The sequence below is a fragment of the Strix aluco genome, chromosome 9 (assembly GCF_031877795.1).
Source record: "Strix aluco isolate bStrAlu1 chromosome 9, bStrAlu1.hap1, whole genome shotgun sequence".
Lineage (NCBI taxonomy): Eukaryota > Metazoa > Chordata > Aves > Strigiformes > Strigidae > Strix > Strix aluco.
Window position 1 is genome coordinate 28990462 of NC_133939.1, and position 27427 is coordinate 29017888.

Below are 27427 nucleotides of genomic sequence, written 5' to 3' on the forward strand. Positions count from 1 at the left end.
AGAAGGTGCCGTTTATTGCTATAATTTTCTTAGGGAAGCAGAGCTTTATGCATTTGCAGTGTTAACAGCTTTTGTTCAGGTAGAGAATCAAATGCTAACTCCCATTTTGTTGTTCTTAAATGACCAGCTGCACCCCACTACAGTAGTTTGGACCCTCGTTATTATTTTGTTGTCTTTGTGTTTTGGATATTGGTATCTTAACTACCAAGTCCTCTGGCGTCAGAGCGGGTCTGTTCACCAGGGTGCTAAAGCCAGACACCCTGTGACCAAACAGGGTGCAGTTAGCAGGGGGTTTTAACAATAAATGGGAAACTATATCCATTCAGGTCTGCAGTGTCAACTGAAAAAAATTTTATATATATATATATATGCCTGTCTTGTGAAAAAATAGCTCAAGTTTAGAGCTGTGCAAGTCAGACCATTAAGTTAAAAATAAATCTTCAGAACACAGTGCATCTAAACACAAATTGTTTATTACTGGCTATTTTATTTATACCAGTCATGGGATATTCAACTACTGACATGGGAACAGCAAAACACAGTTTTTAATTCTGGGTTTGGACAGCGACACAACAAACAGCAGCTATGAGAATTGAGCTTTAAGACCACGGAGCATAAACTTAAACCCTAATACAGCTCCCCTGGAGCAAAACCAGGGCTCAGGGTGCCGCTGATGGCAGGCAGTGCTGGAATGCCCCATTGCCAGCAGCTTCATTAAAACTGCGTCGTTAAAAATTAAATTAAAACATCCGAGCAGAGACGTGGTGCTTTGTAACACTGGTGTTGGTTGAGCATCGTCGCTGGCCCCGAGTGCTTCTTCCAGAGCACCCCAGCTGTGGAGGCACCTTTTTTTTAAATGAATAATCAGATGTAAATTAACAACAAAGGTGAAAACTCAACCATGTGCTTCTCTGGTCTACCTAGAAGTAAAAAAAGTTAATTTTATTTACTGTTGAAGGATACTAGAGTACCTTTTGTAAAAATTTTAGCAGCGCCATGTAATCTAAACTGAGTGCCAGGCACGTTCCCTTTTAATGTTTGTTAGCGTATATCTAAAAACTTACTTGCCATCTTTCTATTCGAAAATATGAATGAAATTGTGACATCTGGTCCAAAGCCCTTGCAAGGAATCTTTGTGATAGCTGGAGTTTTTGTGAATACAGCTCGCACTAGCTAGAAGGGAAGAATATAGAAAAGGCATGGTCCTGATGGGCTCTGCTTTGCTCAACATTCATTCCACTTAAAAGAGCAAAATAAAAACTATAGTGTTCTCACTTGAAAAACAGCCAATTTTTCCAATATTTTCCTGCACCTGCAAATACTATGCCTGTTGGATATGGCGGTCAATGACTAATTACATTTTCTGTGTATTTAAAGGTTAAATAATTCAAAATGTCAAGTCTTTTCCTCTTTGCAATACAAAAATTAAAAAGCTGACCTCAGTTTTGGAGGGGATGAGGAGAGGGAGCTCTGTTTTACCCAGACACAGTCCAGTGCAGTAGTTCCAGTTCACAGAAGCTGTGAGTGGGCTCTTGCTAATTGGTACTTTGATTACTTTCCTTGGCCTTGAGGAAAAGCCATCTCTCAGACGGAGACTGGAATACCCTCCTCCCACTTCAGCCCCTCTCTGCCGTTATTAATAGAAAGAACATTTTCCTGTTAATCATTTATATAGATAAACACATATTTACATATATACCCCCCATATATTAGTTTTGCTTCCCATTCCCTTCTCTCTTTCCCAGGGACAACTTGTCTGATCGCACTGTTGTCAGACAAAGAACTCACCGTGGCCAACGTCGGCGATTCGCGCGGAGTCCTGTGTGACAAGGACGGGAACGCTATCCCCTTGTCACACGATCACAAGCCCTACCAACTGAAAGAGAGGAAGAGGATTAAAAGAGCTGGTGAGTCGTAATGTTTTTGCTTTGGATTGAAGGTTCATCTTTCTTCTTCTCTGCTCTGTCAATAATAGAGACTTTTCCCCTGAGAGAGACTGAAAAGTACTAGACTGAGGCATCAGCAGATAAAATCTTCCGTTATTAATACAGCACTTTTCCGTGGGATGTCACGGTGCAGACAGAGGTGGAAGCAGACTGCCCTACCCCTTAATGAGCCAGTGTCAGAGCGAGAAGAGCAGCCTCCACGTTCTACAGCCAGTTGACCATTCCCTTGTGAGCTCTGCAGGGAGCAAATTAATAAACAGGAGCAGTGGCAGTGCAGGCTTCTCCGCAGCAAACTGTATCAGCAGTCTTTCTGTGAGAGCCTGGGTTGGAAGCTGAGTGAGGCTTAGTTCTGAGAAGAAGCAGAGGAGGAATCTAATTCATCAAAGCTAGGTTTTGTTCCCATGTAGTGTCCGCTAACAAGCACAAACATGTAAATTGTAGCAGTATAGAGAAAGGCAATAAATCTTTCTAGCTTTCATCACTTGTCATTTTAGTGACCTCCTAGGCTAGAAGTTACATTTGGATCAAGTTTAATAGCCAATTCTCCATGAATTTGTCAAAGTCCGTTTTGAACCCGTTTCTGGTTTGGCTCCCACAGCAGCCTGCAGCAGGAAATTATTTGATGAAGAAAAAAAAGTTCCTTTCGTTGGTGTTAAACCTACCGATGAGCGTTGCCTCCAGAGACGCATCGCCTCTCTGCCTCCAAGTCTGTAAAACAAAGAAATAACAAGTTTTTCCCTGAGTATAAAACATTTTTAAAACCTATGGGTTATCAATATGCTCACACCAGCACAAACACCCATACGTGTGCCGTGTATGTGCTCCTCTCTGTTTGCTTTTATCCCCGCAGAGGCGTAAGAGCAGTGGGGATCCTTCCTGCTGCTGGGCAGAGAGCCGAGGTCAGGTGTGTTCCCAAAAAGGCAAGAAAAACTATACAGATCCTAAGAAGGAGGAACAGGAAAATCTTGGTCTTGCTTTGCTTCAGCTCTGTACTTGGGGGATGTGGTAATAAAACCTGGAGAGTTATCTCTAAAATTGCTTCCCTCTTAGCTGAGTCCAGGGCCTCTGTGCAACTGTTCACTTAGAGAAGGCCTTCACTTGGGAGAAAAAAATAATTTTCATTATTTCATTTGTCTAGAAGTGAGGCTTTATAACACAACAACATGCAAAATTAACCTGGATTTTTGCAGGAATTTCCAACTTGGAAAGAAATTATTTTAGTAGACAGGTAAATGTTATAACTATCTGCAGCTAAACAAGAAATATTCTATCTAGCCTAGTGACTTAATGAATTCACTTCTCTGCTACCTATTGTCCCATTGTACTACCCTGATTGATACCACTTCATAGTGCTGTTAAAAACATACAATCCAGTTTATATTTCTGACAGCTACTTTTACATTTTGGAACATCCCTTCTTTACATACAGTGAGTGTAAAATTGAAGCAAAGTGCCCAAACTGAATTATCAAGCCTACATTGCCACTGTGACAGAAGTACGTGACTTTTTTCCACCATCTAGGTACTTCTTCGTCACATAGAACTGAAGAAAGTGACAATAACCACATCGTTAGGTTATATTTTGGTTTTCCATCTTTACATCACACACCAAGCTGCACTGTCCGGTGCCCTGTAGGTAGTTACAAAACGGCTGCACGTTTCTGTCAGTAGGATTAGATGTCATTTAAAAGTGAAATCCATATAGCCACGGTTGAGAAAATATCCTTCAGACCTCATTCTGATCTAAATCAATTTGAGGCAGCCTGAAACAGCAGCTCAAAGCAAAGCGTGACTCGCCCTCTGCGTTTCAGCGGGGCGTTAACATTGGGATGACAAGTCTAAACTAATCCGTCGGTTTTTGCTGCCACGGTGGATGTTAAGGAGACTCGCTGCTCACTGCTGTCAGCGGTCGGTGGACGGGGAATGAATTCAGTCCCTCTCTTTGCCCCAGCGACTGCGTACAAAGTCTTAGTCAACCCACAACTTGAAAAAAAACCCAACTTCCTTTGATCAGTCCGCCGTGACTCGAGCAGCTCTCGCGCTGAAGCCGCAGCAGCTCCGCTCCGGTTTCTCATGGGAGTTGCTGTGGCGCAGCAGGAGGTCGCTGGGTGCCCAAGGCTGCAGCCAAACGCCAAAAGGAGAGGCAGCAGCTATGAGGGCAGGGCAGGATCCTCCATTTTGAGCCAAGGTGCCTCATCCCACCTGCTTGGCAGCGTGGCTGTGCCGCTGACAGCGGCGGTCGCAGGGGCTGGGTCCAGCCTGACCATTGTTTTCACAAGAGGCCGGCTGACGCACGCTCACATCTCGCAGCTGGATGAGATCGGGGTCCCACCGCTCTGACCCATTCCTGTGGGATGGGGAAATGCCTCTCCTGCGATACGAGGGTGCTGGTTTTCCCGGAAAACACAAGGAATCTCCTTCTGATCAGGAGCTTGAGCAACGTATATAGTATCAGTGTAAGACAGCGGCCTTGAAACAACCGTGGTGTTGGCTCGTGAAGAAACAATCGGTTATAGAGCCACAAGGTGACTGTCACTGATAGAAATTTAAGTCAGTCATTCACCTTGAACATAATCCTCTCAGCTCAGCTCGCGCTAACATGCAAAGTGTTTGTGCGGTTGCCAACAAGCTTCTATTTCTTGAATGCTTTTTCTTCTCCAGCAGCACCCAGCCCTGCAGAACGTTTGCTTTTCCATGAGCGTTTTTATGTGTTCTGTATGGATGGCTTCAGAAAAGCAAATATTACAAGTGCCAACAGACACTTCAGCAAACCACAGGAATTCAACCTGTGCTGCAGGCGGTTCCAGGTGCCATGTGGGAATGGCACCAAAAAGTCACTTTGTACACGTAAGCGCGACCTGCAAAGACTGAAGTAAGCAGCGAGTCAGCAGCACCAGCGTCTCCTCTGCAAGGACGGTAACGGGTGCAGCACTGCTGTCCTCTCGTGGTGTGTTAAATGTCTACTCAAAACCACCTCTTCATCGTTAGATTTTGCTTCCCCTGCTGTTCCAATATGTGCATGTGATTACACTCCAGTTACTCCAGTTGGAGAATCACAGAATCCCAGGTTGGAAGGGACCTCAAGGATCATCTGCTCCAACCTTTCTGGCAACAGCCCGGTGTAGCCAAGCTGGCCCAGCCCCGTGTCCAGCTGAATCTTAAAAGTGTCTGATGTTGGGGAACCCACCACTTCCCTCGGGAGATTATTCCAGTGGCTGATTGTTCTCAGTGTCAAAAATTTTCCTCTTGTGTCCCATCAGAATCTCCCCAGGAGACTTGTACCCATCACCCCATATCTTTCCCTGTGACTCCTTGTACAAAGGGACTCTCCATCTTCTCTGTAGCCACCCTTCAAACACTGGCACATGGTGATAAGGTCTCCCCTCAGCCTTCTCTTCTCGAGGCTGAACAAACCCTGTTCTCTCAGCCTTTCCTCACATGGTGCCCAGTCCCTTGGTCATCTTCTCTGAGCCCTCTCCAGACTGGCCACATCTTTTTTGCATAGTGGGGACGAGAACTGAACACAGGATTCCAGACATGGCCTGACAAGCTCTGATCAGAGTGGGATAATGACTTCTTTATCTCTGCTGGGGATGCCCTTGTTAGTGTAGCCCAACACCCCATTGGCTTTCTTTGCCACTGCAGACCCCCAGGTCCCTTTCCCCAGAGCTGCTCCCCAACTGGGTAGATCCCAGCCTGTGCTGAGCTCCTGGATGATGTTTTCCCAGGTGCAAGACCTTACACTTGTCCTTGTTGAACTTCATAACGTTATTGTTAGCCCACTCTTCCAGCCTGTCCAGGTCTTCCTGCAGGGTGGCTCTCCCTTCTGGAGTGACCTCTTCCTCTCTCAGTTTGGTATCATCAACAAACTCCATCAGGGTACACTTGATCCCATCATCCAGATCACTTATGAGGATATTAAACAGAATTGGGCCCCATATCGATCCCTGGGGACGCTGCTTGTCACAGGTTGCCAGTTTGTAAAGGAGCCATTTCCCACCACCAGTCCCATCGCTTATGAAGGAACCCTGGGCCAGTGAGTCAGCGGCTGCGTAACGTTCAGCTGAGGCACCCTCAAAACCTACAGCAGCAGCCGACGAGGCTGGTTTGACTACACATCTGTAGAGGAGTTGCAGTAGGGCTCACCAGTCCTTCCTCTTCTTGACCGTTGAAGGAAACATCTTCATAATGGAGACTGTAGAAGTATTCATGGAAAAACCCGGCTGAAAAGTTCTGTTTCTGCTCGTTTTAACAAAAATCAAGTTTCAGGCTTTAAACAACAATGAATCATGACATGAAATGTAGTTTCACCTAAAAGCAGAAGGAATTTACAGATTAGATCAGCCAGCCAGGAATGGAAACGTTATCGTAAAATTTAGGTGACTGGGAGACTGACAAATAACACAGAGGCTGAAGTGCAGAGCTGCAAACATTCTGATAACTACAAAGAACAAAGACATTTATAAGAACACCAAAGCAGACAGCTTGCAGATAGAAAAGACAACAGTTCACCTAATTTTGTCATACATTTGAATGTTCCGTGTTTGCAAATTATTTGTCCTCAAGTGACTTTTCATTCTCAGTAAGACGACAGGAATATTGCTGTGAAGTGCTGCAGGCAGTGGCACGCAGATGCACGCAGAGGAATTGAAGGTGCCTCCATTTTACTCTTTGCCCTTGAACACTGTACGATTCTCTCCCTGGCATGGTCAGACTGTGTGTAACTGCCATGTGCTGGCTGTGTCAGAGTCATCGATTTCCGTGCAAAACATATCTCACTACAAGCAACCCCTATATAAAATCACGTATTTTCAACTAGAAGCAGCCTTAATCCCAGTGAGAGTAAAAATCAGTCAGATCCCACGTTGCATTTTACTGACTTGAAATAAAATTTTGTGATCAGTTCACAACAGTTTTTTGGTCCTTTTTGACACAGCTCATTCAGGGCAGTGTGATAGAACAGCCTATAAATGTTTTTGCACTTGCTTCTTGGCCTTAACAGTGAGATGTGAGTCCCACTGCAGGGTGTTTTCAGTGTTGTTTCCTTCACAGATCTTCTGAAATGGGAAAAACATGAACTGCACAGAAAAAGGGGTTTACTAATGCAATAATATAAAGATTTGCTTTCGCTATTTTTGTCTTAGCATTGCCATAAGGCTTTCCAAACAGTCGCTTGTGCAGTACAGGATACCTGTGTCCAAGAAGTTCCATCTCTGGGGGAGCAGAGAGCAGGAAGAGGTTTTGTTTGAAGGCAGAGCCATTCCTGACTTCTCTGCTCAGCTGTTTCACCAGCACTAGCGGCCACAATCCAGCTCTTCCCTGCAGCACCCCGAGATTTACTTAAAGCACCTCCTGCTTTTGGTGACAGGGAACATCAGGATACAGCAGGGAGAGTTTTTGGGTGGGTCTGGCAGGAAGCCAGAGAAATGCTTTAACTGGAAGTGTCGGTGTTTCTCTCCAGGTGGTTTTATCAGCTTCAACGGCTCGTGGCGCGTTCAGGGGATCCTGGCCATGTCCCGCTCGTTAGGAGATTACCCTCTGAAGAACCTGAACGTTGTCATTCCCGACCCCGACATTCTCACCTTTGACCTGGACAAACTGCAGCCAGAGTTCATGATCCTGGCGTCGGATGGGCTGTGGGATGCTTTCAGCAATGAGGAAGCTGTGCGATTCATCAAGGAACGCTTGGATGAGCCGCACTTTGGCGCCAAGAGTATAGTTCTACAGTCCTTTTACAGAGGATGCCCTGATAATATAACAGTGATGGTGGTGAAGTTCAGAAATAGCAGCAAAACAGAAGAACAGTAATTACCAGTGGTTCTCCGCCTCACTCTGAACTTACAACAAACTCTTATGTTTTAAACCTAGTAGAAAGCTCTAGTAAATACCGTTAAGATTCTACACAAAAGGAACAGATCCCTCTGGTCTTTGTTCTTTGCTTAACAAAAGGAGCAATACAACAGATACATTCTGAGTGATTATAAGAATTAAGTTTGTTCACATATACCTGTCTCCTGTGACCTTGCTGCTCCTTAGGAACTAACTGTAACCTTCTGTTTCAGAGTTCGCTTTCCAAATCCTCCGTAGGCTTTCCGTTTGATCCTTACCTCTCGTTTCCAGCAGTCGAAGGTTCATTCAGACGCACAGCAGGGTCAGGGCGGTGCCGCCGCTTGCGAGCGAGGGATAGGAAAGATGCTGCTTTCCCCGCGTAGGTGTGACTCCTCAGAATGATGCTCTCGCGTTTCTCATCTTTCTTTTTTAATCTGCAGTGATAAGGTTGTATAGGAACAGGTTTGCAATTACTGGCCTGTTAGGAAGGAGGAAGAGGAGCCAACTATTAGCCTGCTACCACAGAACTGGCTCTCTCGCTTTGTTTAACCTCCCCCCCCCTTAAATAAATCCCCACCAAGCATGTCATTAGGTATAGTCACCGAATTACCTGAAGGCACATGTTTATTCAGTCTGTGCATTACTCTAATAACATTTCTCCTATGCCATATTGTATTCAAACCAACTAATGTTAAACTTCAGCAAAATACTTGGAGGTCTGACACCTTCTGTATCAAAAAATAGCTCTGTTGTGATAGAAGAATGTCTGTCATTCATCCACCAAGATTCATCCTTAGGTTCGTTTTTTGGCATGGACTTTTCATAGGCATGTAAAGAAAGTAATGCAAGATAAAATTAATTTCGTTAGTGACTGTTTGGAAAACTAATCAAAACAGGGCATTCCTTAGAGCTACTTAGGTGGAAGTCAAGCCTATTAAAGACTTCTGTGTACCACTGCAGATTAATTTGTGGTGTTAATCCAGGGGAAGACCACTTCAGAACCGTTTCTCAGTATAATGTATAAATGCCAGGCAGTGTCCTTGCACTGTAAAGATGAAAGCTTGTGTTAAATCTAGCTAAAAATATGTTTAGATCTAACTTTCAGTATTTAATTGTATTTTGGAATCTGTGACTCCTGTAAGTTGAAGCAGTGACAGTCTGAGTTTGCTCTACATGGCTGCTTCAGGATGGAGAGGCGGCAGCAGCGGAGTGAAGGGCAGCGTGTGCTGCAGGGGCGGTTTGGATGCACCACGTGTGCCAGCCATCCTCGGGATTCCCTCCCCGCAAAACCTCATCCGGGACCATGCGCTGAAGTCTCCTGTCTTGAAGGTGATGGAGGTTGTCAGTGTTTGGGTCCTGAGGCGGATCAGGGGTGTAATGCCGTAACTAGCGTTGTCTGTTTCTTGGATAAAGCTACACTATTACTTAGCTAAAAAGCTGCTTGTTTCTCCTCACCCACCTACAGCATTCTGGGGCAAGTGCTGGTCCCCAAGTGATGTGTCATGGTCATGCTGAGCAGGTGTGATGTCGCTGACAGCAAATCTGAAAGAGCATAAATTCTGCTTTCTGCTCGAGAAAGAACGCCCGTCTTAAGTCTTTCCATTTTTGTTCCGAGGTTATCCTTTCCCAACAAACTTCCCTCCTTTAGTTTGTTTGGAGAGAATCGCAGCTCTTCATTGGCTCTGTTGCTGTTACCAGTGCTATTCAAACTGTTGGTGTGTCCTTTAGCAGCCTCTGCTCATCCCACGCTCTGGGTAGAGTCCCCTGACTGAGCAACAGGCAGGTGAAAAGAGTATTGAAGTGTCAGGTACCCCTGAACCCCGTGGGCACCCAGCCTGTGCTGGCCCTTCCCCGGAGGATGGAAGGTTTCGGACTTGTTAAATCTTGTGAACAGTGCATTCAGTGAATTCTAAACGCAACCATGCAGTTAAATTGAGCAGCTAACAGGAAATGTTAATAATTGCTGAGTGCTTCAGTTATTTTATTTTGAAAAGGTACTGGAGGTCAGAGCGCTGTGAAATGAAAACCTTGCGTGGTATTTTCATGGGAGCGCTTAATCACATGCTCAGTGATGCCGCAGCGGCGGGATCGGAGCCGTGCTGCAGGCAGCTCACGGTGTCTGCAGGGTTTGCCTTTCCCTTCTCCTTCCCAGGGGAGGTTTCCACTGTACTGGCTTGGCTCTGTAGGACGCAGCCGCAGCGTTTGTCAAAACAGCTGCCCCAGGAAAAGCAGAATTTCAACCCAGCAGCCTAGAGAACCCTAAAGCAGAGGGATGTGTGTACAGCAGAGACACCACTGTGGATCCTTCACAGGCATTCGAGGAGTTGGAACTGGAACACTGGTCAGCTCCAAAAAAACCATTGTAGCCTAACGGTGATGGAGCAAGAAGCTCAGGGCTGCCCCTAAGCCCCCCACGGCTCATGTTCCCGGGGTCAGCGAGTGCTGCCGAGGGAGCTGCCGCCTCCCGAGCACGGGACACTCCCACATGCAGCCAGGCAGGAGGAGGAGGAGGCAGGAGAAGGTAGGAGGAGGCACAAGGAGGAGGTGCCTCGTTCACAGGACGGACTCGTTCACAGCATCCCAAAGCAGCTGTGAGGAAGGGGATGGCTCGCTCTGGTGAGCCACGCTCACGGGATTCAGGGAAGCGCGTAGTGCAGTGCAGTACAGAACTGTTTTGCAGACTCGGTTGGATATTTACTCCAGGATCATTTCCTCTGTCACTCCCAGGCCCATCCGGTCAGTTACCAAACCAGCCCTACTTCCACCTCCGAGTGTCTGCAGTTGCAACAAGAGCTGGTTTAGCACCTTTCTAGTAGCTCCCTTTCCTGGCCAAAGACATCCATGCCAATAATCTCTGGTAAAGTTGTTGACTTTTGGTTTTACTACTTAAAAAAACTAGTTGTGGCTACTTTAGGTTTAAAGATGAAGGCCTCATGGAGACGCCAGGCTTTGTGTAGTCTTCCACACACATGCACAGTGCCTACCTATGCCCCGTTAAAGTCTTCTTTTCGTCCAGTTCTGGACATCTGCAACTTCCCAGTCATACCGCTCCGTGCCAAATTCTGTCATGATACATCCAGGTGTTGGGTGACAAGATTAAGTACATATCGCTTATGCAACCTTAAATGATCTAGGGTCTGCTCCCCCACTGCCTTAATAACACATCCTATGTCTGGAAAGGGTTGTCAGAAACCCCCCGGGATGCTGGGCAGTGCGGCCGGATGCATTACGGCGTGGCAGAGGCAGGGCTGCAGCACGTCATCCTGCTGTGTTCCTGCCAGGCCACCTCCCCAGAAAACAGGAGGTGTGTCTGGGTGAAAGCGGCCTGCACGCAGCCCGGAGCTCCCGGGTTCTGGCTCTGTGTGCTTGTGGAAGTTTGTTGTTGTTGAAGCCCGAGTAGCTCCATCGGTGACATCTGTTCACCAAGTACTGATGGTTTCTAATGGCAGAAAACAGCGATTTTAAGTTGCTGCCAGAGTGTCTTTCGTATGGTCCAGTATAATTAGTCATCTTGCCCAGTACTTAAAAAGAATTTAGGCTCTTCCCAGCAGCATTACAAGGTAGCAGTTCAACTCACGTCGTACATTTTAAGGATGCTACCATCGAGCTTTTCATGCTGATGACAGACTGCCGTACTGACCCAACCTTCACCGGCCGTAGCTCCCGGTGCAGCCCTGGGGGCAGGCGCCGGCCTGGTTAGGTGGGCTCAGAGCTCCGTCTAGCGGCTGGCCCGGCCTAAGCGCCGTGACCGAGTGCTACTCCGTAGTTACTAGGTGCTCTCTTGGCCCGGGTGAAAAATGTGCGGGACTGAGCCCCCGTTGAGCCTGTCTCATGGGGGAGGGATGGTCACAGATGACATTGTGAGGACTGCGTCAGAGCTGTAGTCCTAAAACTACTAAAAAATACAAAATTTGAAATTACTGAGCCTGTTTTACTGAGTAGAATGTTTGGATAACTATAAATAAATGACATCTAACATCATGGAGTATTGTCTACTGACTTGTGAACACAAGGTCAGTACCAAGACTACTGCTAATGTTATTACAGTGTTACACCACTTACATACAGTAAAATTAAAAAAAAAAACAGTGAAGTTTTTAGAATACAGTAGTACTAAAGCAGCGCTTTGAAGTAACAGCGTTTGCTACATAAACACTAACGCTGCATCTTGAAAATAAGGGAGTTTCATTGTTCAGCTGCCTCTCAGAATATGACAGCCTTGCTTTAAGTAACACTAATCCACTGCTCATGTATCTGATATTTATTTTACACAGAGAAACATTTAGTAATGGTTACGCTGAAGAAAAAAAAACCCACCTGACCAGCCTTTCATTGTCTAAAGTAGGTTTTTAGGCCTCCATCCTGAAATCTGGCTGTACGGCATCGCAAGGTTAAAATGCAGATGGTTCCGCTGAAGTTTGGCAACTGTGCAGACCAGAGCTGCTCCCCCTCCGTGTGGTCAATATATTTATAAATTCTCTTTCTAAACCTGAACTTGTATCTAAAAAGATACCTACAGTTCCTATGGAGCTGAAGTTACGATCACTTTTATTTATATAGTGCTGACTATGTAAGGCTTGGGAAACAGCTGGTTTACGTACAGTTCTCCCTTCAGTACCATAAAGCTCTGGGTATCAGTTGTCTCTAGTTATGTGTGACAGCCTCTGTGCTCTCTTTAGCAAAATGTGAGCAGTCGAAGCCTGTCTAAAACCATAAATAGAGGCTCACAAAAGAGCAATTCTTGAGTATTTGAAATCCACTTTTACGAGCGGGTTAGCTCCTACATCTGGTCTGCTCAGTCCTAAGGACGAACCCCGAATTAGTTGAGCAACAGGGAAATAAAGCATTTTTTTTCCTGCATTTAAATGGCCAACACCTCTAGTCCTTTAAGTCTGTGGAGATGCATTACAGATACTCAGAAATCCACTTCAGCCTGTATTCCACCAAGTTAATTACATGAATAATCAGTTACAACGTTTTAGAAATCTAAATGCAGGACTGTCAAACATTGCTCTCTGGGAATCCTACACCATATCCACTGCCAAAGTCCACGAGTGATTTTTAAATTTTCTCCTTCTGGTAAGAAAAACTTAAGTTATACTAAAATCATGATTCATTTGGAAAAGGGTCTTTGGAGCTGGTTCCATTCTGCGCTGAATCTCCACACCTGGGTTCAGCATTCTATGTGCATAAGCCAGGTACAAAACCTAGGCAGTGGTCAGCAATGCTGGATTTACAAATAAAGTCCCATTTTTAAGCAGTTCAAACCCATCTGCCTTTAACACAACGCCTTGAAAACCCCTGCGGTGTGAATATTACAGTGAGTGGCTGTAAAACCGCTTCTACCCGGGGCGTTTGGAAATGTTCTCCAAGAAACAATGGAGACAGACTCCTGATGAGAATGAGCCGCATGTTTAGAACTCTGCAAGGGCAGGTCAGAGCTTTATTAACAAAATTCCTCCACGACACAGGAGATAACAAAGCCGCAATGTTTAAGCAATCCATCTTGGTTAACAACAGCCTCCCTTCAGTACAACAGGGCTGTATCATCGGAGATAAGAGCCTCTTCAGGCTTGTTTGTAACGTTTTTTCACTCCAAGCCAGAAGTGGGTTTAAGATTTTATCTCTCTTGCAAGCTCAGGGGAGACTGCACTTTACCCCAAGGTGTGGGACCACCACAGGCAAAGCTCGGCCCACGGACTGAGCCCTGTCCCAGTCAGGATGGACACAACACCTAAACACTGTTAAAAAAACCCCTGAATTTGGATTAACATGGCCTGGAAAACGAAGGTGCTGTGCAGCAGCGGTCAGAGGCCTAGAGGTAAAGAGAGCTCAGGTATATAAAGCATCTCAAGAGAGGTCACTTGGGGTCAGCATTGTCTTTTTAAGTCCTTATTTTTAGGAGGAAACTAAGTCCCAGGTGAGACCCACTCTACGGCATCACAGGTACTATTTCCTCGTGTGAGTTGCAGGTCGATACCGCCTTTAGCCAAGAATCACATAACAACAGCATTTCAGAGAGAGTCCTGTGAAAGAAAGTGGCTTTGTGATTTTGAGAAACCCAATATATAAATAGAGGGGGGGACAGGTTTGGGTTTAGTTTACAGTTTGAGGTTTCTTCTACAATTTGAGGTTTCTTTAAAATGTGGACTCAACTACAGATGAAAAAACCTGCCGCCAAACCCAACCATCTGCTTAGCTTTGTTTTAACTTTGTTTTCTTTCCTTCCTACATGGAATATTTGCATTTGGATATGGTTTACAGCTTAGTAGGCAATACACGGTAACAGCATTAAAACCTGGCAAGCTTCATTTAACGGAGACTACAGAAAGCTTTACATCTTGCCCTACCACCTCCATCTTAGACAGACTGTAAATTAGTTAATAAATGACCAAAATGGCACATGCTGTTCAGACAGAAAAGGAGATGAATGAAAATTTGAAAAATACAGAGCAAAGCTCTGCCTCCCAAACTCCTTCAGCATCCCCAACATAACCGATAGACGCATATCAGGAATTCAGCATCACGTTGTCTGGTGCACCCTCAGTCAGTTTTTAGTTTAAATTTGAAAGAAACAGGATAAAATTACATTATTTATTGTGCATCCAGGCATTTGTGAGTTAATTGCAATGAACTTGCACTAAAATGCTTTAGCAGTAACTGGAAAATGCAAGACAAAACTTAGGAAAACATTCCAAACCGTCTCCGTGCTGTTAACACTGAACTGATCATAGAGAGTAACGCCCCTACATTTGCAGCATGGCTTCATGGTTTATTTTGAACTCGTTTGTTCTCCAGTACACACAAAACGTTCAAGCATTTTGACTTTTTAACTCTTCTGAACTAACATACAGGCAACACAGGCTTGAACATCTCCCCTGTGAACCCCTTTTGCTGACCACCCAGCAGCAGGTTCCAAACATCTCTGAGCAACGGATGATTATTAGGCTTTTCGAGCCAGAAAACCCCACAATTTCCCTATCTAAATCACAAGTGCTTGCAATTCTGATTTAATGTAGCCTTCTGAACCACTTGCCTGCACGAGAAAAAGAATCTTAGGACTTGGAAAAATCTTAGCCTGTGGTTTAGGCTTCATTTTTAGTACAGTACTGTAGGCAGAGGCAATAAAATTTGGGCCCACCACTGACTTATCTGCTTATGTTAGTCTTAAGCTTTTTTTACCTCTTGCATGGCTGCTCACACCAGAAACTTTCCTGATATTTGCTTTAAGCAGAAACATTAGCGTAGTTATGAATTTTTATGGTCTTTTAAGCAATAATAAGGTCAGACTCAAATACAAACCAGATTTGGCAATGAGGTTTTTTTAAAAAGCAGGAGCAGGAATATTTTACAATGTAAATTTCTTGCAGAATTGATATCACTTTAGATTACAATTTCAGGTGGCATAAACAGATCACTGTGTATAAACCTACATTTGTGAAAGCAAAAGCCTTGTAATCTATGATCAGTGTTATCTTTTTGGGGCACAGATAGAACAAATACCTTGCTTGGTGACAGTTGCATTTTTCTCGCAGTCCTGCGCAACCCTCTCTCTGTGATACTCGTTTCTTATTCTCCCAGCAGGAGCACTGTCTGCTTTATCTATCCAGTTTCTGAAGATTGCATAGTCCTTCATAATCACTTTCTTTTAAAAAAAAAAAAAAAAGCAATACAAACTGTGCTGTAGTATCAGTGTTCTTGTGACAAATAATTTATTTCTAAACATTTAACATGGCAGGCTTATAAAAAAAATGGAGGGTTTTTTTTAAGATGTATAAACAATCAAAAGGACAAGTCAAACGTTTCTCACAGAGCTCTCAGGATCTGACCACAGTACAACAATCAAATAACGGATCCTAAAACCATAGGAACAGCTGTCATTTTACCTCTGTTTCTAGAAATACAACAGCATTCTTCCCTCAGTTACGCAATACTGTATCTTTAGGTGTTTAACAAAAAAAAAAAACAATTTTTTAAAAACTTTGACCTTAGCATACATTCTTAATACTGACATCTGAAATACTTGCCTAGAGTATTCTCCCCAAGACTTCATTTTTTTATCTAAAAAAAATAACACGTCCTGTAACTCCATCAAAAAACCATACGCAGTTGATGGAAAGAGAGCAAAATTCAATACTGACCATAATCACAACAAAAAACCTGGTGAAACCTCAAACTTGGTACTAGAGGTTTCTGCACCTCTTCTAATTTGTCTCTAAGAGACTATCTGAAAGACAGCCAAATGTAAATACATCAGAACATCGTAGCTGTAGTACAAATAAGGTGGCAGTGCTCTGTCATTCTAGATGTACAGGATGTAACTATAGTATCTTCACTGTGTAGTGGATGTGTCAAAAATAATTATGTTAATGCAATTGCAGATTCTGTATTGTTGTCTATTAGAAGTGTAAACTACTGAAAACTTGGCCTTGCTGATATGAATAAAGTGATTAAAATACCCATCTTTACAGATATAATAGAGTTTGTATTCTTTAAGAAATACGAATCTTAGCGTTTCTTACTTTTTTCATTTTAAAATTTGAAGAAAGAAAACTATTTTAGAAACAGATAAAGTCACAACGTAAACGCATCTGTTTTAACCTTCCCTGTGTGGTTCCAGCACTCTGGGGATGCCTCCGTACACACACGTACAGGCAGATAATGTGGGGTTTGGTTATCCCCAGGGACTGGGGATGTCTGGTAACTAAACTGCACCTCGCCCTCTGGCAGTCTGCAAGCATCATCCAAGGCACCACAGCAATTCTATTTTATACATGTGTATATTCCTAGGTACACACGTACCAAGTGCATCACGTTTTCAGAATTTCCCATCGGTTTCTGCAGACCCCAGCAGATCCACAGGCTCGTTGCGCTCACAGAGGTGGAATGTTTACGTAAGAAGGTGTGACGCTCCCGGCAGGACTGCAGAGGTGATATGTTGTAAGGAGAAGGTCATTTTACGTTTCACACCGGGCAGAGAACAAATACTTCAGAGTAGCAAAGGAGGAGGTGGTTGCAAAACCAATTTAAAAAAATCCGGGTGGGAATTTGGGAAGCATCTTTGAAGCCAGCTTCTCGGCATAACTGTTATCCCTCAGTGACGTGTCACACGTGTCCCAAGACTGGGGTAGAAATCCCACGGCTGCAGCAGAGCATGGGGAGAAGTGTCAGAGGAAGACAGGACAGCGTATTCCGTAGCATTCGTACGGCGAAGAGTGCTTTGTCAATTCCTGATATTTTTATTTAAGAATACTGGAACGTCCCCAAGAACTGCTGCCGCTGTTGCAGTTTCGCCCCAGCAGCACAGAGCTCCTGCAGTCAAAGTCATCTCTATGGCTGTGGTTTTGGTTGGTGTTGCCCCGGACTTTAAATGTTTTTACACCGAATACGTTTTAAGTTTAGATATTAATACAGAATCAAGGGCAAGTAACTGAAGTGCTTGATGACAAAGCCTGCCAAAACCCGATTATTTCACTTGATGTAATACCATGTACTGCAATCAACTGTCTGTACTTACAGATATCAAAGTTAATTTTATAAAGAAAGAATTTTTTCTCTTCTGGCATCCTGATGTTTACCTTAAGTATATTTAAGCAAATGCCAACATAAACATCCTCAAATTTAATAGGTTTGATATGACTCATCAGTTGGTAAATCCTCAGAGCCAGTTTTCCATCCAGGATATAACCCATCCCACTGCAATACGGAGGGAACAACTTGAACGGATACTCATCGTAGGAGATGTATGTTTTTTTGTAAAAGCCTCTGTAGGCAAAGTTATCGATAAGAGGATAACCAGTAAAAATATTTTCCGAGGAATTTAGCTTCAGAAGAAACTTCACCAAGTTAGCAGTGTTGATGAAGACATCGGCATCGGTCTTCATGAGGAATTTTGCATTCGGGCAGAACTCGGTGACCCACCTGAACGCCATGATCGTTTTCAAGGTGAGGTTGTCGTAAGTGTCCATAAAATCTTGGCGAATGATGTCGCCGTAGAGGATGCTTTCATCTTCTACCGACAGCGCTGCAGCGTTGTCTTCTCTCCGAGTGGCCTGACCTACCAAGAACAGGGTTAGAATTCGACGTCCCCACCAGAAGTTTTGAGATGCCCACGTTATCCTGATGGCCTGCCTCGACTCCACGTCCCTGGGCCTTGAAGACACCAAGATGACTAGAAACGGGTTGATGTCTTGGCATTTCAAGCGCTCCCGCAGCGTGAAGGGGTAGTGCTGCTTGTAAACGGGTTCATATTCATAGAAATACATCACGTTTGTATGCTCAAGCGCAGAGTTGAAAGAAAAAGTTACATACCACATTGTTAGGACAGAAAATACAAGGAGAAACAAAAAAATCCATTTTAATGGTCTCACGTACATGACACTAACAGGAACTGGGCATAACTAATTTGCAGAAGTGTGTCAGTGACCGTCAAAATCTCTACCACAAGTCCCAAAGTACGCTTTTTGCTGGAAAAGAAATGAAAAAGTAGTATTCAGAATGCTATTATTCAAATACTGTCTCTGTCTTGTCTTAAAGTGTCAGTTGAAAGCGCGCTGTAATGTCACGATGACAAATCCGAGGCCCCTCGGTCCGGCTGTTACACACAGCATCATGCACACCATGAATCACCGCTCTAGCCCCAAAACAAGTGTGAGCAGAATGCTGAGCTGCTACGGAGCCATCGATGGACCAAAACCGCATAGCAGTGACCTTGGGAATTCCCCCCACCTAAACCCCATCTCCACAAAAGATCCCACGTCAAGTGCTGTGATCCCAGAGACCTCAGCACAGAGTCACAGAATCCCAGAATCATCTCGGTTGGAAAAGCCCTTGAAGCTCCTCCAGTCCAACCATGAACCTCACCCTGACCGTTCTCAACTCCACCAGATCCCTCAGTGCTGGGTCAACCCGACTCTTCAACCCCTCCAGGGATGGGGACTCCCCCCCTGCCCTGGGCAGCCCATTCCAACGCCCAACAACCCCTTCTGCAAAGAAATACTTCCTAAGAGCCAGTCTGACCCTGCCCTGGCGCAGCTTGAGGCCATTCCCTCTTGTCCTGGCGCTTGTTCCTTGGTTCAAGAGACTCATCCCCCCTCTCTGCACCCTCCTTTCAGGGAGTTGTAGAGGGCCATGAGGTCTCCCCTCAGCCTCCTCTTCTCCAGACTAAACCCCCCCAGTTCCCTCAGCCGCTCCCCATCAGACCTGTGCTCCAGACCCTGCACCAGCTCCGTTGCCCTTCTCTGGACACGCTCGAGTCATTCAATGGCCTTTTTGGAGTGAGGGGCCCAAAACTGAACCCAGTCATTGAGGGGTGGCCTCACCAGTGCCGAGCACAGGGGTAAGATCCCTTCCCTGTCCCTGCTGGCCACGCTAGTGCTGATACAAGCCAGGATACCATTGGCCTTCTTGGCCACCTGGGCACACTGCTGGCTCATTATCAATCAACACCCCCAGGTCCCTCTCTGACTGGCAGCTCTCCAGCCACTCCTCCCCAAGCCTGTAGCGCTACTGGGGGCTGTTGGGGCCCAAGTGCAGAACCCGGCACTTGGCCTTAGTGAAACTCCTCCAGTTGGCCTCAGCCAACTTCGGCTCAGATCTTGAGGAAGGAATGCTGTGCACAAAATCTAACAGCAGCAAAGTGCTCCGCAAATCGATGTTCAGAGGCTTAAAAAAATATGTAATTTATTTTAAAGAAAGGAAGTCCTACTAGTTTTTATAAGCTGGAGCAAATTAGCCAAGGTATCAGGAATCAGAAAGGTAAAATGGGAAGTACAAGCAAGTATTTCATCCCTCATTTAAGGGTTGAGCAGCTACTTGTTCTGAATTGACTAAGTGATGGGGGAGAAGAAAATTATCTCCCTTACAAACAATGTCAGAGCTGCAGACAAACACAAACCGACCCTGCCAGGCAGACCGAGCTCAGGCACTGCCCAAAGGAACGGCTGCTCCCACAATGCACCACATGACACATCTTTTCTAATATATGCTTATTAATTCAAGAAAATTTAAGAAACGGGCCTTGCAACCAGCTCTGTCACAGCAGATTTACAGTTGACATAATGGGAGCAGCAGGGAATCCGCTGCAACAGACGAGCTTCAAATCTTACCAAAGTTTTGGAACATCTCCTACTATTTTCCATTTAAACAAACAAGACGCTACAAAATCCTCCTGCTACTTCCATCTATTTAAGTTTTGAAGAAGAAAGGCTCCCATCTGCATTCTTTTCATGAAAAACCCTACCCCCATCTGCCAGTGCACGCAAACACGGCAGCGTCGCCCGGCTCCATCAGGCCCGCCACTCCCACCAAAAATAGCAACCGGCACAAGAGGGGGAAAAGCCATTTTTCACCTAAAGACACACATTTCTTGGTCTGGAGTCCAACTACACAGGCAGGTCCTTACAAACCCCTGTCCAGGCCGTGCTGAAGCCATGACTACAGTGTCAGGACTAGATATTCAAACCAATACAGCTTTCCAAAACTATATTTAGAAACAGAATCTCAGCCCTGCACCCTCCATTTACCAGCGCTTACCTTCGTTATATTTCTTTAAAACTACATACACTGTGAGTGTGCATTAGATATATTTAAGCCAAAATAATTACAGTGCCTTATTGTGGGAGTTCCAAATGATTTCTAATGTTTGCAGTAATAATATTTACCCTGCACTGTAAAGACCCACAAAGACACAGTAAGGATGATGGAAGGTTCAATTTCACAGCACAATTAATTACTATTTATCTTCAAAAAGATCACCGCAGGGCTTGTAAATGTTTTATATTAAAAAATAATAAATCCAAACCCCCACACAGCATGCTAGAAATTAGGTGAATTTGATTTGTCAGAGCCCACCTGCCTTGTTTTTCTGTGTATGCTTTGACTTTAAATTAATGATCCTTTGAAGGAAGCATTTGGAGCACGTTTCACCAGCGATGCACAGCTCATCACTTAGACTATATTAAAGCAAATTTATACAAATAGCTGTTTAAATAGAAGAATTTTGAGATTGATCCCTCTCAAAGCTGCGTTACTCCCAAAACACGACGTGTCTAACAGGAGTCAATCCTTTGTTAAGGGCACCTCACATAACTATGGATGAACGAGTTTTATTAAGAACTTCCTAACATGACCAACGTCCTGGCTTATAAAAAACATGGAACCTCAGAAGTTTTATGTTGATTCTCTTCTTTTTCTCCACAAGGATTAAACATGTGCAAGTAAAACAGAATAGAAGTTTGGCAAGTGCAGAGGGAACTGCATTTAGAGAAGTTGATTATAACCGCCAAAAACTCAGATTTGCCCATCTGGTATTTACTTCCCGGCTTTACGGGAAGAAAAAAAAAAACAGTAAAAATGCTCAGTTCTTCTCTCTTTATATATGCCAACCTGACTTTCAGTGAACAATATGAAAAATACATACTGGAAGAAAATAACCTAAGTTATACATCAGTGCTTATGTTTTTGATTTTAAATAAGTAACATTTCTCAGGGCTTGATGACCAAATTCAAGTAAAAGCTTTATCAAAGTTTGATCAATTCTTGACTCTCTAATAGAAAAAAAATCTGATTATAAGGATTTTGATTCTTTATAGACAAAAAAGCCTGATTACATGACATTCTGAACAACAAAAATCAAGAGACCAATGCCTAGTCTGCTACATAACGAAAATCTGGGAAAATAAATCATCAGTTCAGGTCCTTTGCCCACACTATGCAAAACACAATCTTTAAGCTACCGTATCCTTACAAAAAACCTGCACTGCAGGGCACCAAAACACGGCTTTTATAATGGCCACAGGGTAGAAACTACACTCCCCGAAACATGAGACAGCTATTTCTGCAGCTCTGAGAATTCAAAATACAGGCAGTCAGCCTCCAACATCATTAAACACAGAACTCTGACTTCAAACAGAAAAAAGGGCAAATCAAAGGGGAAACCCTAACCACAGCCCTCGACAGGAAAACCCCCTTCTCTCCCTATTTCATAATGCTTAAACCAAACAGTGAGGTTGAAGAAGTGAGGTCTGAAAGTTGAGCTGGCACTTTTTCCTGGAGGTGGGGCAGTCACAGACCTTGCAGTTATACCCAGGCTGGATTGTCCCAAAGCTACCAGCAGAAATAATCTGGAAATACATTACTGCTATTCCTGACTCCTCATTTTCTTCATGTGACTTACTACCAATAGAAATTAGAGGAATTTTTGCAAGATCCTGGGCTATGATCTAATACAGCAATACTTGAAAAATTAGATAACCTTTAACCATGACTCGCTCTCACTTCAAATCGCCCAAGCAATCTTAATTCTCCATTCTAGGCAACTTTTTACAATGCAGACATTAATTTAAGAAGTAACAGCCCAAAAGGTAAAGTTCATGAAGAGGACATCTGCTGCCCCCTGCTGAAACCAGATCAAAATTTAAAGCCATTTAACTGCTTTCTATGGAAAAAAAAAAAAAAAAAAAAAAAGAAAACTGGGTGACAGCAGAGTATTTTGTGCTGCCAGAGGCGGCTGCAGCTCGCCCCACACCCCCCCCAGGACGGGCGGGCCGTCCCTTCCCTCACCGCCGCCTCAGGGCAGCCCGGGGGGCCGCCGCCTCCCCACCCGCCGTCACGGCGTTACATGGCGGCGGCACCGCCGCCCCGGAGCCCGCCGTCCCCCTCAGGCCGAGGGGAGCCGCGGTGTCCCCCCGCCCGCCATTTCGGTGCCCGTTACCGAGCCGCCCGCCGCGGGCGGGGCAGGGCCGGGCCGGGCAGGGCAGGGCCGGGCGTGGCGCTTCTTCCCGCCTCCCGCGCGTACCGGCCGGTTCCCCTCACAGCGAGGGCCGCGGGGCTCGCCCGGGGAGGCTGGCGGACACCGGGAAATGCCCGCCTCCTCCTCCTCCTCCTCCTCCTCCTCCTCTTCCTCCACCTCCTCGCAGGGGCCGGCAGGGCCGGGGAGCCGCGGCCGGGCGCGGGAGCAAATGGCGGTGGCGGCCTCTCGGCCTCCCCGGGGCGGGGTCGCTCCCTGCCGGGCTCCAGCTGGTTCCTTCTCCAGCCACCCCAGCAGGGTTGGGGGGGTGGAGCTCACGGCCTGCAGGGGCGAAGGGACAGGCGCTTCCAGATTCAATTTACTCCGTTGCTTCAGCAATTAGAGCTGACGGTGGCGAGGATTCACCCCCAAACCTCCCTAAACACATTAATAACATTTTACAAGGTTACAAAAGCACGTAGCCATGGTGGGATATCCTGCTTGGACAACTTGGGGAGCCTACATAATTTACGTAAACCTACATAGTCTACAAAAGGTTTATTGTGCACAGTTTAGGTTCAGATTAATTGATGGTAAATCAGATGTCCCAGGTTTATTACCCCGGGTTTTTTAAACTGAACATATAGGCAAACCCTACACATGCGAGCGAGCCTCACCCCGTAGAGCAAATACACCTTTGGTCAAACCAAAGGTAGATTTCTGGTTCTCAAACACTTACCTCTTGGGGGCAAACACAGATTTAGCACCTGTGGCGGACTACGGCTCCAGTTTGATCTCATGCTGGAGTGTAAACTCCAAAGTAATGTGGGAAATCACCCCTGGAAGTGGTTCTGCATCACAAAATCTTGCGCTGAACCAAACTCACATTCGACTCGGGTACAGTTAAAAACTGCAAAACCACGGAGTCTTCAGGAGCTAGCTGTTCTGTCCTGGAAATAAATTTAATTAGCTTGTAAAAAGTCAGACTTTGCTTAACCAGTTCTTTATTCTTTAAAGTGATAGTTTTGATGTAATAAGATAACAGTTGAGGCCATAAATATCAAATATAGTGGGAGCAAACATAGAGAGCACAGAGCTGTGAGTAATGGTTAAATCACAGCCCTGCCCAGGGACACAGACCATCCATCCACACTGTCACGGCTCGTGCGGGAGGGAGGGTTTGCCCTTGATCCTGAGCACCATATTTCAAGGAACTGGCATGCTATTTTGCAGGGAATTATGATTCATTTGACTGTGTTAACAATGTGTTTTGCAGAGTTTCCCATCTCCCCATCTTTCAATTCATTCATATACATTATTTATAAAGAAATGCAAACATTTTCTTCCCTGGTTTAATACATCATGATCTGCTCCTGAAAAAAATCCTACACATAACCTATACAAGTTATTAAATATGAAAAAATGTTCAACAGTGAGTATGTCACTGTCATCCGCTGTTGCCCCCAATTAGTTCTGGTATAACCCTTTTAGCTTCAAGAGAAACCAGATTATAACTTGTCTGTCAAGGCTGAGGTTTATTTTGCGCAACGTGTAATATCTGAGCCACCAATGTTGTAATTATCAAAATGATTACCCTATCAGTCAGCAGCTCATTTGGCCAGAAGACCTTTACATCTTTGTGCTGATTATGTACTTTCTGAAGCAAAGACAAATGGTAGTAACTAATACTAGTGCATCTGGGTATAAGGGCAAATAACTATTGGAATACTCAGTATGCGTTGGGCCAGGCTAACGTCAAAAAATGGAGACTCAATATGAATTAAATAATATTAGACTAACTTTTCTATTTTATTCTCCTATCTAGAATGCGGCAAAAAAATAATCTTTTGTTTGTGACTCAGTTATTTCCCCCTTCTTGTTGCTTTCCTGAAGGAAATCTTCACTGTAGATCAGTGGGCAACGACGGACTAGAGCATCACGAAGCTAACAGAGATGTTTAATTTCAGGTAGCTGAATCTCAATAGTGACCAGATCATAAGATCTCTGTTTAGTCTCCACCACACAGAGTTCAGTTAAACTTGTTCGTACAAATATAACTCTCCGAGTTTACAACTTTAGCAGCGTGATCAGAGCATTTCATGCCTGAGTAGGCCGGAGGAGTGCCTGACGGGGTCTGGGGCAGCCAGCTAGAGCCCAGCACATTTTTCAGAGGAGCCCTCAGCTGGTTTGATCGAGTCCGTGTGCCCGTGTAGAGTTGCATTAGAAACCACTTGAGATTCATTTGTTGCTGGGAGATAAGGTGCACCGATAAACCGGGTACCTTGTCATTTGGTGGCTTGATAAGTATGGGCAAACCTTAAGATTGTCCCTCCTCCTCACTGGCGGTGTTTGTATTTCGTTTCTTTTCCCAAACAGATGCGGATTTATCTCTGGGATATCACACTAGAAGGGGGCAGACAACTAGCGGTTCCCTGGACCATGGGATTAGGGAGCATAACCAGGCAGCCGCTGGTTCGATACACATGATTTGACAATGTAAAGAGTTCTTAAATGGTCCTGTAAGTGTGGTTCACTGTTCAAACACGTTCAAAGCCTGTAACCTTTGTGCTTGTGACCAATGAGTACGTTACTCATAGTCATTCCACCCACAGGCTTGGCACCGAACACCTTCATAAATGCTGTTTGCGTATTGCTGAGTGATAAAAGCCAGCATGTATTTGCACAGAGCTTTTACTTACTTTTCATAGCACAAAGCTGCTTCTTCCCCTTCCTCTTCCTTACTCTTTGTGCTTCATCTCGCGGAGGAAGAGAGGGATCTTCCTGACAAAAACTGGCTTCAGGGAGACAGTGGATTCCAGCTTTGAAGGTTTGCTAGTGACCACCACGGCACAGATGGGGCTCCACAACACCAAACACCCCAAAGTCAAGCAAGCTAACATACTGATGTTAGGGCTTGATTCTGCGGGAAAATCCACACTGTTGTACAAGTTCAAGTATAACGATGTTTTTCTAACAATTCCAACCATTGGCTTTAATGTTGATATGATTGAAATCGAGAAAGATTTTACATTGACGTTTTGGGACGTTGGAGGACAAAAGAAAATGAGACCGGTGTGGTGCAATTTCCTGGAAAACGCAGACGGACTGCTCTATGTTGTGGACAGCTCAGATAAGCAACGTCTGGAAGAATCAAAGAAAGAATTTGAGCTCATTTTAAAGAACGAATTTCTAAAAAGCGTCCCAGTCGTCATGCTAGCGAACAAGCAGGATTTGCCTGGAGCTTTGAACGCTGAGGAAATAACCAGGAGATTCAACATGAAGAAGTACTGCAGTGACAGAAATTGGTATGTACAACCCTGTTGTGCCATCACAGGAGAAGGTTTGTCAGAAGCTCTCCAAAGACTAACCACATTTGCAAAACACTTCAGCAGATCAAAGGAGACTTTTACAATCTTTAAGGAAATTGAAACACTTTAAGAATTTCTGTCATCAGATTCTGGTGAATGTTAACAAATTCTGTTGGACAGACTAAATCTGAAAATACTGGATTCTGGAGAACTCTTATAAATATTTATAAAGAACTTCAGCAATATTAAATTATACTGTTATACCTGCAGATGCTTCTGAGATACTACTCTGCAGCATTTTATTAGTGATAGTATACTCGAGGTTATTCAGCTCAGAAGTGTGGCTGTTGAAAATGAAATGTTGAAAATGATGAAAAAGGTGGAATTGAGCTTCTTGAATTTTAGCAAGTGGAAACAAAATAGGTGAGCAGTGCTTAAAATGCTTAAATCAAGTCATTTTGTCAAGATGTAAAATAGCCAAGTCGTATGTTCAGCAAGAAAAGCGAGAGATAAAATGTTATTTCGTAAGAAATGCTCCGTGGATGTATTTCTCATGTAAAAATGTAGTGGGTTTAGAGCTTAAACTCTTAGTTATGTACAAGAGAACCAATGAATCTGAAATACTTGTTGGATATTATTGCATTCTAGAGGTGATTACTCCAAAGAGATTTTAACAAACAGGATCTGCTCCTCATCAAGCCACAGACAAAGCCGAGATCCGGTGCTGTGTGTGAGCTGCAGGTCTGATGTCCCTTTGTTACAGATTCCCATGTACCCATTTCTTGGTTTCTGCACTCTTGGATCGCTGTCCTTGGCCACGAGCAGAGCGATGGAAGCCAGCACAGGATCAGTCCAGTGAAGTGCTGATCCCCACCGGTTTTGGGGTGGGGGATAAAGGGGGGAGGAATGGGGGGATTGGCTCCTTGGTTGTGGTTTTTTTATAGATCTTAATGGATCCTGTCCTGCCTGTACTGAAGCCACCTGAAATTTTGTTAGTGATAAATTTAGGTTTGGTTAAATTTGATGTGTGGCACAGAACTGCTAATCCTACTACTACAGTTTGTAGAAAAAAATTCCAAATGAAATTTCTGTTCAGATTCCCTGATTGATGAAGGAGTGAATTAGTATTCTGAATGCCATTAAAGCAATGAAGGATTGATAACTAGAAGACTAATTGAACTGTATCAACCATGAAAACAGTTTAAACACTAAGGCTGAAAAGTTAATAGGGCCTGCTCTCTTAAAAGCAAGAGAAAAGACACCATCTAATTATGGGTTATACAGTCCTAGAAAATCCAGCCCAATTATTTCTGCCTTCTTGAGCAATGTCTGCAGAGGTAGGATGCTCCAGTGGTTAGGATGCTTGCTTAGATAGCTGGATTTTTTTTTCTCTACATCTACCACAATCTTTGACCACGGGCAAATCATTTAATGACTCTGTGCCTCCACAGTGCCTTGGCAAAATGAACTTCCCAGTTATGTGCTCTGAAAATATTGTGGCAAGGGTCAGTTTGTGAGCCCTTCTCCCGTGACAAAATGATCGTGCCAAGTAATTCACGTAAGAAATGTACATTTAGTTCTTACTAATAAACAGGCAGGAATTTCAAGTTATAGAAG

The 27427-nt window shown here is 44.5% G+C and overlaps 3 protein-coding genes and 1 long non-coding RNA gene across 6 annotated transcripts in view; 2 read left to right on the forward strand and 2 right to left on the reverse strand.

Moving 5' to 3' along the window:
• PPM1L (protein phosphatase, Mg2+/Mn2+ dependent 1L) overlaps positions 1 to 16251 on the forward strand; it is a 107586-nt gene extending 91335 nt beyond the window's left edge. For both annotated transcript variants that reach the window (XM_074834335.1, XM_074834336.1), the window contains exons 3-4: positions 1746 to 1907; positions 7407 to 16251. In XM_074834335.1, the coding sequence (XP_074690436.1) occupies positions 1746 to 1907; positions 7407 to 7753 (509 nt within the window). In that variant the 3' untranslated portion in view covers positions 7754 to 16251. The remainder of the gene's footprint in view (positions 1 to 1745; positions 1908 to 7406) is intronic.
• LOC141927248 (uncharacterized) lies at positions 453 to 22775 on the reverse strand. The gene is made up of 6 exons (XR_012624343.1): positions 22572 to 22775; positions 8053 to 8252; positions 2609 to 2654; positions 1789 to 1876; positions 1065 to 1173; positions 453 to 920 (listed from the first exon to the last, which is right to left on the reverse strand). It is a non-coding gene; the product is annotated as an uncharacterized LOC141927248 (long non-coding RNA).
• Positions 16359 to 18140, reverse strand: B3GALNT1 (beta-1,3-N-acetylgalactosaminyltransferase 1 (Globoside blood group)). Of its 2 annotated transcripts, XM_074834338.1 has the most exons (2): positions 17696 to 18140; positions 16359 to 16696 (listed from the first exon to the last, which is right to left on the reverse strand). In XM_074834338.1, the coding sequence occupies exons 1-2, from the start codon at positions 18088 to 18090 to the stop codon at positions 16648 to 16650; spliced, it is 444 nt and encodes a 147-aa protein (XP_074690439.1). In that variant the 5' UTR covers positions 18091 to 18140; the 3' UTR covers positions 16359 to 16647. The 2 variants fall into 2 exon arrangements, with proteins under 2 accessions (XP_074690439.1, XP_074690438.1); XM_074834337.1 differs by having other exon boundaries at positions 16359 to 18137.
• A 2580-nt stretch (positions 22776 to 25355) lies between the features above and the next one.
• ARL14 (ARF like GTPase 14) lies at positions 25356 to 25940 on the forward strand. The gene has a single exon (XM_074833273.1). The coding sequence runs from the start codon at positions 25356 to 25358 to the stop codon at positions 25938 to 25940; it is 585 nt and encodes a 194-aa protein (XP_074689374.1).
• The last annotated feature ends 1487 nt before the right edge of the window (positions 25941 to 27427 follow it).

What these genes read in the sequence shown, in the direction of transcription:
- B3GALNT1 (XM_074834337.1), bottom strand. Translation starts at nt 18,090, where the DNA reads ATGTGGTATGTAACTTTTTCTTTCAACTCTGCGCTTGAGCATACAAAC.
- ARL14 (XM_074833273.1), top strand. Translation starts at nt 25,356, where the DNA reads ATGGGGCTCCACAACACCAAACACCCCAAAGTCAAGCAAGCTAACATA.